We start from the raw sequence: 12,233 nt of genomic DNA, 5'->3' as shown, positions 1-12,233 counted from the left end.
TCTCCTCCTCTCCCTCTTCTCTCTTTTCTCCTGTCCCTTGTTTCCTCCGTCCTGTCTCTCTTCCTTCCTCGTATTTATTCCCTCCGCTCTCATCCTCTCCTTTCCCTTTTCCTTCCTGCACCGTACATGACTGTAACTCCTAGACAGAACAAAATTATTCCAAACAGTGGCTATCGACTCCTCCTCTCTACGCCCTCCATTTACACCATTTCCTTTCAGCCCCCTCTCCTATTTTTCCCTACCTTTTTTCTTCTACCCCTAATCTCTCCCCTTTGTCCCTACTCATCCCCCCTTCCTCCTCCTCCCCTTCCCTCTCTCCATTTTCTACCTTCCTCACACTCTTTCCCCTCTCACCCTTTCTTTCTATTCGTCGCTTTCCTCCTCTGTTTCCTCCGTTTCCTCATACCACCTATCTTTCTCCAAATCCCATCCCCAAGCCCTTCCGTCTATCCAGATCCTTCTGTTTGTAGTTACAACAACCCTCCCCCTCGCCCTCTCCGTCCTTGCCCTCTCCACCAGCTTCCACCTTACCCTTCTCTCCTCCATCGTCAAATCCTCGTCTACCCCCACCCCCCAATTCCTCCTTATCTCCCATCCTCTCTCCAACAATTCCTTCTTCTCTTCCACCTTCCCCATCTTCACAATTAATACCATTCCCACGCTCCCCCTCCTCTCCCGAACCTCTCTAATTTCCACCCTTCTCCCCAATTCCTCCTTCATTATCCCCTCTATCAACCTCTTCCTTTCCTCCGCGCTGCCCCCCTCTACACCTCTCCACATCACATTCCTCCTTCTTTCCCTCCTCTAAAATAGTTCTAAGTTAAATTCTAAATTAAATGAAACAAAATTATTTAATAGTAATTATTATTATCTCTATTATAATGTAAATATCGGAATATATATATATATATATATATATATATATATATATACAGGGTGAGCCATTTTAATTAACGCACGCAATTATTTCGGAAACAAAGCATTTTAGAGAAAAATGTTTCAGACAAAAGTTTTATGGTTTCGAGGGGGCCATAAGATGGTATCATTGGTTTGACCTTGAAGAATTATTTGAAGGTCACATGAAGGTCACCTTTAATTTCTTAAATGGAACCTACTATTTGTCATTGCATATTCTTGTAGCTTATCTCGAGAGCTTTACAAAACACTATAATTAAGTATCTTTTCGTTAAGTACTTTTTGAGTTATGAGGCTTGAAATAATTTCTTAATTTTACATAAACCGTAAAAAATATCTTGTAAAATATTCATTTTTCGATTATCTTATCTTAATACTTTTATGTACAAAATAATGAGAGGAATCAATTGGTGTAAAAAAAACACATAGTTGTTTTTAAGAAAAAATATGGAATTGTTAATTGCAAATTATATATTTTTTCTTCAAAACAACTATGTGTTTTCTTTACACCAGTTGATTCCTCTCATTATTTTGTACGTAAAAGTATTAAGGTAAGATAATCGAAAAATGAATATTTTACAAGATATTTTACGGTTTATGTAAAATTAAGAAATTATTTCAAGCCTCATAACTCAAAAAGTACTTAACAAAAAGGTACTTAATTATAGTGTTTTGGAAAGCTCTCGAGATAAGCTACAAGAATATACAAAAATATATAGAGTGTTCCGTTTAAAAAAATTGAAGTGACCTTCACGTGACCTTCAAATGACTCTTCAGGGTCAAACCAATGGTACCATCTTATGGCCCCCTCGAAACCAAACAACTTTTGTCTGAAACATTTTTCTCTAAAATGCTTTGTTTCCGAAATAATTGCGTGCGTTAATTAAAATGGCTCACCCTGTATATATATCCCAATAAGCAAAAAATAATTAACGTAACATTATTACAATGATATTTTATAATGTCTAATGTTTTCAAGTATGTAATTTTTAATGTTGTATACAACGTCACTACGAATAAACCTTGACCTAATATTTGAAATAATGTTTTTGAAACGTTTCTTTAATATTCAAAAATATTATATTATAAAATAATATGTTTAATATATTTATAAAACATGTCAAAACGTAACAGAAACGTTACAAAAAAAATTTACATAAAATTAATATTTCAAAAGATTGATTTAACGTTTCTTGCTTACTGGGAGTCGGTAAAATTATTTGCTTTGCATTGCTTCCTCGAAAGAATTATTCTTTATTAGCATCAAACGCTTCTGGAAATTGTAGCAAAGAGGCATATAAATGGATAGCCAGAGTTGTTTCGACTAGTTGAATAGCTACCACTGTCACGGAATCCTATATGTCTGATAACGTAAGTACGCAAAAGAAATTTAACTTAATAAGAAAGAATCATTTATAATTTAAAAACAATTAAAATAACATTAACTTCCCAAAAAATTAAGAGAACCAAATATAATAAATTGCAAGTCCTTTAAAAAAAATGTAAATTATGAAAAACTGTTTATTTAAAAACTATTGACATTTTAATGTAGAAGACAACATTTTGTGTATTCTAACATAGTTGTATTTTAAAAAAATGCAAAAAACAGTGTCATAATATTTGGAAATAATATAATGATATTATTGACAAATAGTGAAATATTTTTAATATCTTTTATGTAATTTTATTTTAAAAATTATTAGGAGTATAAATAACTATATCTGTATTAATGCGAATCATACAAATCTTATATTAGTTAAATCTAGTGTGATATATTAATAGATTATGCACTTAATCAAGGTTATTCCTATTTTGTAAGCCAGTTACTATTTCTTGTGAAAATTATGTATGATTAAACTCTACCTTGAATTTGATATATCCGCTGTGCTGCTGCTTAATATGCTTAATGCGCTTAATTAATATGTAACTACATTGGTCAAATACATTTTACATTACACTCGTAATGTTATAGTTAATGTTATGATATTATACGTAAGTTAAATTTTGCTAGTAAAATTTTGTTTCTATAAATTCAAGATATACATATAGTTCTCGCAAGACATTAATTCTTGAATGTAATAAACTATTATATATTATTAGTTTGTTTTAAAAAATATACAAATACAATAATGTAAAATAATATTATATAATAACAAAATTCTGGTTTTATTTATTGGTAATATATATCTTATTATTAGACAAAAAATATAAAATAATTATGTATAAATTGCTTCAAAAATTATATACATTAAGATATAACTAAAAAATGTGGTAACTTATCTCAGAACAAGTCATAAATTTATAATTGCAATAAGCGAAACATTTTTTTTCTATTCTTTCATCCTTTACAGATTTTTATTTAAAGAAACATAGAATTTGATTTTTAATTATTTTATCTTTGCAGAATGCTATTGTACACAATTATTTGCATATACATCTTTACATTCATCGAAGCAGATACTGCTAACATTCCAGAGTCAAATCTCAACAATAAAGAAATAAATTATCGGTTGCCTAATCACACAAAACCGCTGTTTTATGACATTAAATTAAATCCGCATCTCGCGCCAAATAACTTTACATTTGATGGCGAAGTACTTGTCTCTATAGAAATTTTGAGCAGCACAAAAACTCTTATGCTGCATATGAAGAAATTGATAATAGACAAAAATACAACTTTTCTAAAGACCAAAGATGGATTCAATTTTTACATTCCTACTATGTACGATCATAACAATCTAACAGAAATATTGAGCCTTGAGTTCGATGAGTATCTACTTATTGGATATTATATTTTACATCTCAAATTTATTGGTATACTAAACGACAGACCATATGGATTCTACAGAAGTTCTTATACTAATGATGCAGAAAATACAGTGTAAATAAAATTATACATATTCTTAGTATACATAGTATTTATTTTAAATTTAAATATAAAGAAAGAATAAATAATAATAAACTATAAATGAAGAGAAAAAAAAATACACATACAAATAATCATCTTATTTAATAAAACAACTAACTTATTTAATAACTGAAATTTTTCTATAGATGGTTCGCTGGGACAAATTTCATGGCAACTTACGCGCGCGCTGCTTTTCCCTGCTGGGACGAGCCAGCGTTAAAGGCTACTTTTAAGATTGCCATCAAACACCATACTAATTACACAGTTCTTTCGAATATGCCAATATCCGAGGAATCGGAAATCGATATAAATGATGGAAAAATATGGACACACTTTAAGGAATCGCCTGTTATATCAACATACCTAGTCAGTTTCTTAATCTCCGATTTCCGTAATATAAGAAATTCCGATAGAACCATCAACGTCTGGAGTAGAAGCAATGCAATTTCCTTGACGAGTTTCGCCCACGAAGTTGCCCAAAAAGCAGCGATCGAATTAAAAAGATATACCAACCATAGTTCCGTTTGGGTGGCCAAAATCGATCATGTTGCACTTCCTGATCTTTCCAACAAAGGTATGGGAAGTTGGGGACTTATCACCTACAGGTAATATCATGATATTACGTGCATAAAAATATAATAATATATACAAAGAAAAAGAAAACATTATAATATATAAAATATTATTAACATGATATCTTATAAATACTTTGGATAAATAAGAAATCTGGATACATTTTACTAATTTTGTGTACAGTTATATAGAAAAGTTATTCATTATTATTATTTATTATTATTTCGATATTTATAAATATTATAGATACAATATTAAATTCGAGAGATAATTTATTTTATATACATTTATCTTATATATTTTATTCATATAATATATACATATTTCAGAAATATTCTCTATCTTTGCTTTTATACATGTGATTGCTATTTATTTATTTATTTCTTATAATAGAGTATTTTGATTGTATTTATTTATTTGATTGAATTTTATTAATCTGAAAATATTAATTATGAAATTAAATATGAATATTAATTATGAAAATTATGAAATTCTATATATATATATATATATGAGACACTTGTGTATACGTACAATGTATATGTACAGGGAAGCAATGATACTGTGTGATGAAGATAGTAGTTCAATTGATACATTATATAGAATTGCGAGCACTATCATTCATCAGTCGAGCCATCAATGGTTCGGTAATGCTGTTAGTCCAACTTGGTGGACGCATATATGGATAAATGGAGGACTTGCTGAATATTTCAAGTATTACATTACTGATAAGGTAGAAATTGATAAATTTATGCAATAATTTTTATATTACAATTGAATTATTATATATTGTGTATATATGTGCAGAGATAAACTTTATTTAATAAAATTTATTTTAAATAAATTTTCTCTTACAGATATATAAAGATTGGCAACTTGTGGAGTTATCAGTATCAAAAATGTTGAATCTGATGTTCATAATTGACAGTTTTGAATATGTACGTCCTCTTAATTTGGAGCCTGATACTTCTGAAGAAATTAATTCAAAAATTAATTCTTTGTCAGGTGATCGCAAAGGTAACATATTTTTTAACGAAAAAAATAAAATTAAAATTTATAACTCTAAAAGATATTTTAATCATAATTATTTTTAAAAAATATGATTATTATTTCAGCTTTTTTGCTTTTGCGGATGCTTTCACATTGTCTATCTGATAATGTATTCCATACAGGACTTGCTAAATATCTTGAGAAGCAGTTAGTAAAATATTGCATTTTCATATAAAAATAGATATATTTACAACAAATAAATTCAGATTAAGCTTTTAAAATAACCATAACATTAACATTAAAGAAATTATTAATACTATCTATCAATTAATTTTTTTTCATATATACAGAATAATTTTTCATAAAAATTATAATACAAAAAATTACTATATAAAAAACTGATAAAATTCATAAAATTACATAACATAATGAATTCTTAGCAAATATGGCATAGCTAATCCTGAAGATTTATGGAGTGCTTTGCAAGATACATTTGATGAATCAACGATACTTCAAAATAAATTCAAAATTCAAGAAGTAATGGATACTTGGATAGGACAAAAAGGATATCCACTTGTAACAGTAATTAGAGATCAATACAAAAAGACGAAAATTATACAGGAATATTTTCGACCACATGAAAAAATGAATGTACGTAAGAATAGTAATAATACGACTGCTATGAACCAAAAATGGTGGGTTCCAATCAATTTTGCGACTCGTACGAATCCGGATTTCTCGTCAACTTCAGTCACACATTGGTTGTCACCAAAAGCTGAGGAGCTTATCATCGAAGATGTTGATCCGCAAGACTGGATCATTGTCAATATTCAACAGACCGGTAAAAAAATTGTGTTTATAAATCTATTCATTATTACTATTAACACACATATTAATTATATGCTTATTACTATTAACACACATATTAATTATATGTATAATCATTAATTATTAGAATTACAAAGAAATATTGATAGACAATGTTGTAATTATTATAAAAAATTAAAATGTCTTGAAATTATATAATTTAACATACATACATACATACATATACATATATATATATATATATATATATATATATATATATATATTACATTATCTCTTTTGTAAATCTAAAAATTATCTACACTTTATGCAGAAGTAGTTAAATAATCAGATTAATTTAAACATTTAATATTTGATAAAAATTGTATGTAAATATACTAAATTCAATATTAACAATAATTATATTGCAGGTTTCTACCGTGTAAATTATGATCCAACAAATTGGTTAAAAATCGCTAACTATCTGGATTCCGAGAATTACACGAAAATACATGTATTAAATCGCGCGCAAATAATTAACGACGCAATTTATCTCATGTTGTCGCATAAACTAGATCCCAGAATTTTCATGGACATAACAAAATATTTGCGACGTGAAACGAATTACATAGCATGGTATCCAATGTTTAGAATTTTGGAAGACGTAACTAAATTTTTTCTTTACAATGGAGGAGGTGAATTGCTTAAAGTAAGTTATGACATTTTTTCAGGCTATAAAATTATGTAAACTAAATTATGTGACATATTTTACATACTATAAGATCTCCATGTATGATGTTTCAAATAATATTGTAAACATTTTTTTTAAATAAAATTAATCTTTAATTATTCTAAAGTCGATTATAACTTATATAATATTAACTCATTAAAAAGATGCTATACCGTCTTTTAATAAAACACGCATTTCTAATTATCTGTATAATAATTCTTAGATTCTTAAAACACACACACATCCTAAATCACAGTCAATATTATGAAATTAATCAAATTTATGTAATATTTACAGCCATATGTTTTGGACTTAATGAATAATATTATAGAAAATATAGGTACACAGGATCGTCCCAATGATGATTATTTCACAAAAGTAACAAGACACACAATTCTTAATGACGCATGCACTTACGATCATCCTTTGTGCTTACGCGAAGCCTATGCTCAATTAATCAATTACTTGGAAAATCCAACGCTCGCAAATACGTAATTATGAAAATTATTTGACAGATTTTAAACAAAGTTACTCATTAAAAATAACAAATATAATATATAATGGTTTTCTGATATACATTTTTAAAAAACTCTGTTTTAGTACTTCTTTCCAGAAGAAAGAGTGGTTATTCTTTAATGGAATAAAACAGGCAAATGAAACTATATGGAACAAATTGCTGTACATGTACATAAACAATTCTGAACCGACATTATATTGTCTTGGACACTCCAAGAATTTGACTATTATTAAGAAACTTTTAAACATGACTATATCAGAAGATACGCCAATTGCGAAGAAAGATGCCTTTCGTGTTATCTATTCCGTATTAAATGGGGATTTCCCAAACGTAGATATAGTCATAGACTTTACTACGAATCACTGGGATAAACTTTCAATCACGTAATAATCTTGTTTTTAATATTTTAAAAGCTGCGCTTTTTATTATAGAATATTAGTCATTATAGAATATTAGAGTTAGTTATTATAGAATATTAGAATACAAGTCTGAAAACATTAACATTTAGAATTTTCTTTTAATAAAAGTTTAAGACAATATTACGGGATGATTAAGTTAAAAATTTAAATTAATATAAAATATTTTTGTAAATATTGATGTGTGTGTGTGTGTGTGTGTGTGTGAATCAGTAACATTAACAAAATTATAATTCATTTTTAATTTCATATCTATTTTATTTGTGATTTAGAAGAATGCACAACTTTTTAGATAATTTATGTAAAACTATATTCATTATCTATTATATTGTCTAATATATATATATTGAATTTTTTGTTACAGTCTTGATAATCCCACGGGTTTATTATATAATATTGCTTGGCATGTCACTTCTAGGAAACAAATTGAAAAGGTACAAGCTTTTTAAAAATAAACGGTAAAAATTATAAAAATATTATAAAAATTTTTATTAATTTATATTTTAGCTTTTTATAATGATTTTTTATATTTTTTAGCTTGCAATTGCAGAAGCAATGTATACATTAAAATAATTATTTTTAGTAATAGTAAAAGTAAAGGCAATGCTTACATATATATATATATATATATATATATATATATATATATATTTAAAATATAAATAACATATATATATGCAGTTATAGAATCATGCATAATATTTTATTCTGCTAAAATAATAATACGTTTAAAAAACTGTTTTCCAGATGAAAGTATTTCTAGACAATCTTGGAATGGAAGTTCCACAAATCATAAAACACCAAGAACGGAATATAGAGCTAACAGAGGCAATAGTGAACAAAATTCGCTGGTGGTTAGAACACAGAAATTTAAATTTATCTATAAATACTATACCGCAAAATATTCGTTAGTTGCATCGATAATGTAAACAATAATTATTAAATTTATATATAACATGTAATAACATGTAATAACATCATGGAATAAGTTTATGTATTATAAAATAATTAGATATAATTTAAATAATTAAAACAAGTTGGCTCTGATAATTGAAAATATATATTACTCTAATTATAATCTCTAATTATAATCTATAAAATGTTTTATGAGCAGTAATATGAGCAGTAATAAGTTATTACGTATAACAACACAAAATACACATCTAATTAATAGAAATAATAAATAATTATATGATTTATTTTTTCCATTTTTTCCATTTTTTCCATAAATAGTTAAACAAGTATAATTCTTGCAAAAATGTGTCACATTCGATTAATTTCGAAGAAATAGTGCAAATATTTAAGCTTTATATTTTTAAAATATTTAAAATAAACAATAAATAATAATATATTAATCTAATAGGAATTATTTATCTATTATACTTTTGTATAATTTTTATTTCGAATTTTGATCAAATAATTAATTGTTTTGTAAGAAAAATATTATAATCAAGTTTAATTTATATTTCAATATTTAAGAGATAAATAAAGATAAGAAAAGGTTTTTACTTACAAAAATTTATATTAATTTTTTTATATGCATTTATTATTATCGAAAAAAATATATTGTTTTGTATTTTATATATAGTATTTTATGTATATTATATCAAGTGAAAATAGCAGACTTTTTATAAAGTTAACTTTGAAGTTTTGAAAGTTTTGATAACGAAGGAAATATATGAAAAAAGTAATTGATAATGAGACAAGGAGATATAATAATTTTTACAAAAAATATACATATGTAAAAATATTAATTGATAGACTATTATATAAATGTGTGTGTGTGTGTGTATGTGTGTGAGATCACCTCCATACTAATTTTTAATTGTCAATCATCTCTAATTATTAAATTATATAGTGAATGTTTACACGATCTGTTGCTTCCTCATGATAATTATACAATAACTTTCATGCTAATGAGATGAGACCTAATGTTCATGCATTAAAGCAAGCTGTAATGAATTTATTGGTGATTGGCAATAATATATTTTTTTGCACAACAGGATTTCTGTATATATTGCAATAAATCTACTATAAAAATGACTTGCAACTTCTCTATAAAATTCGAATTACACGACATTATCAAATATGCTGTTCACAGAATCGATATAACTGACGGAAAATTATGGAAGTACAAAGCCAACCAGTATCAATATACGGAAATGATAAAAATGTAAAAAGGGATTTAGCCCCAATGCTCTTGAATTTGACATATTGCCTGATTAACTCTCAAAAGATTTTATAAGAAGATGAAAAAAACAACAACGATATAATATAATAATAAACATTTAAATAATATTTTAGTCTGCATATATTTAATCTGCATATATTTTATGATATATTTTCAATCCATTCTACTTATTTACAACTAAAAGCGGATTATTATCATTAATATTGATTTCTGATTTGTTTTTTTTGATATATTAAAAACGCATGTATATACATCTCAATATAATTTATCATTTCACAAACATAAGCTAGATAAGATATATTATCACGATCTATAGAATAATATTTATAATATGGTTTTTAAAACATTTAATGCAAAATAAATTAAGATAAGCATAAAACTAATCTATAATCACATTAGATTTTTCTCGATTATATTAGTATAAAATTACTTATATATATATATATATATATATATATATATATATATATATAAGTAATTTTATACTTATTAATTATTCATATATATATATATATATATATATATATGAATAATTTGTGTTAATAACATATATATACAAAAGAATAAATTTTTTCTGACATTTTGTTTATATATAACTTATTTATAACTTATAACTTGTAGATATATAACTTTTTATTTCTATCATTATAAATAATTAAAATATATGCATGTTATAAATCTCTTATTAATTTTCTGTCAATAATCTTTTATAAACATAAATTTTGATACTTTTTTGAATTTCTTTATTTAAGAAAAATATATAATTACATTTTTGTTAAAAGAAAAATAAAGTATTTTTTTGTCATACAAATTTTGATGTATTATTAATATAAAATTGCTTTTTTATATAATATATGTTTGGTTATCACAATATTCTTAGATTATATCACAAACATATATACGTATTTCGTAATACATATACAGATAAATGTAATATGATATAAGTTTTATAATCTTAAAGTTTTTTTATAATATTATTCTATGAAATCTGTTTGCAATTATTGTTCGTAGAAATCTATATTTGCAAAATATTTCATTACTATCATAATTCTATTATTAACTAATAAATTATCTTTTCCTTATATTTTATTACATTCTTTTTCTTCCTAATTTTATCTTTCACTTTTTCATAAGAAATATAATTTTTTTAGATTGCAAATATTTTAAATAATATACAGAGAGAGAAATAAGTTTAAGTCATAATTATAAGTCCATATTTAATTAAATTATTATAAGTCATAATTAATTAATTAAATTTTTTTATTGTTTACATGATTTTAAATTTGATGCTTTTTTGATCTTATCCAAAACATAAAATGTCATTTTCAGATAATAATGTAAAATCAACAAACAATCAAATAATGTTTTTGATAATGAATTCCATTTACTTTAGTCTGATAAGTAAATTGATTTATTTTTAAAGATATTTTAATCAAAGGGGAAAGGAAAAAAATCTGATATTATTAAATATTATCAAGTAGATATTTACTTAAAAAAATATAATTTATAAAATAATATTTATCATATTATTAGCTTATAAACAATTGTGTGACGCATTCAATTTGTTTGTACTTTATTCTTTATTAAATCAAAAATAAAAGTTAATAAGTGTAAATCTTAAATATACAACACAATACAAATATCTTCAAGTCATAAAAATATTTATAAGTTAAAATTATAATTATATAAGTTAAAGTTATAATTATAAGTTAAAAAGGCAATATTTTTGGAGTATTCTTCTTTATTGTAATCTACATTTGTGACCTGTGAAAAGAAATAATTTACTTATATTTTACAAAAAATATTACATTTTTATCAAGTGTATAGTGAATGTTAACTGTAATATGATCAAGTATGTATTATAATTATAATTAAAATAATATTATCGCGTTAATCCCGATTATTATCAGTAGGTTTAGATTTATTTATGAATAGTTCACTACAAATATGTATAATATACTAATATAATTGTTGATGAGTTTCTCTCTCGAAGATTAATATAAAACTTATTATTTTTCTGTAGTAATTTCTTTTTGAGATATTTAATTAGTGAATGCAGTAGCAAATCACATTTTGTGCAAGTAATAAACGTGATAACATGATTTAATATGAAAAATGATGATATCGTTATTCATTAAACTTACGATAAGATAACAGATGATATCATAGATAATCCCAAGGCAATA

At 25.1% G+C, this 12,233-nt stretch overlaps 1 protein-coding gene across 2 annotated transcripts; it reads left to right on the top strand.

Moving 5' to 3' along the window:
* Positions 1-2,156: 2,156 nt before the first annotated feature.
* On the top strand, positions 2,157-9,022 carry LOC145966105 (aminopeptidase N-like). Of its 2 annotated transcripts, none has more exons than XM_083089901.1 (12): positions 2,157-2,286; positions 3,320-3,796; positions 3,970-4,428; positions 4,946-5,129; positions 5,254-5,413; positions 5,512-5,593; positions 5,827-6,227; positions 6,625-6,902; positions 7,221-7,414; positions 7,524-7,823; positions 8,221-8,290; positions 8,604-9,022. In XM_083089901.1, the coding sequence occupies exons 2-12, from the start codon at positions 3,321-3,323 to the stop codon at positions 8,766-8,768; spliced, it is 2,769 nt and encodes a 922-aa protein (XP_082946027.1). In that variant the 5' UTR covers positions 2,157-2,286; position 3,320; the 3' UTR covers positions 8,769-9,022. The 2 variants fall into 2 exon arrangements, with proteins under 2 accessions (XP_082946027.1, XP_082946028.1); XM_083089902.1 differs by having other exon boundaries at positions 8,221-8,314; positions 8,604-8,734.
* Positions 9,023-12,233: the final 3,211 nt, after the last annotated feature.

This window comes from Camponotus vicinus, unplaced genomic scaffold, assembly GCF_025532165.1.
Source record: "Camponotus vicinus isolate PSW18456_S1 unplaced genomic scaffold, iyCamVici1.0 SCAF_2, whole genome shotgun sequence".
Taxonomy (NCBI): domain Eukaryota; kingdom Metazoa; phylum Arthropoda; class Insecta; order Hymenoptera; family Formicidae; genus Camponotus; species Camponotus vicinus.
The sequence above is the reverse complement of the archived record's forward strand: the minus strand, read 5'-3'. Positions and strand labels throughout refer to the sequence as shown.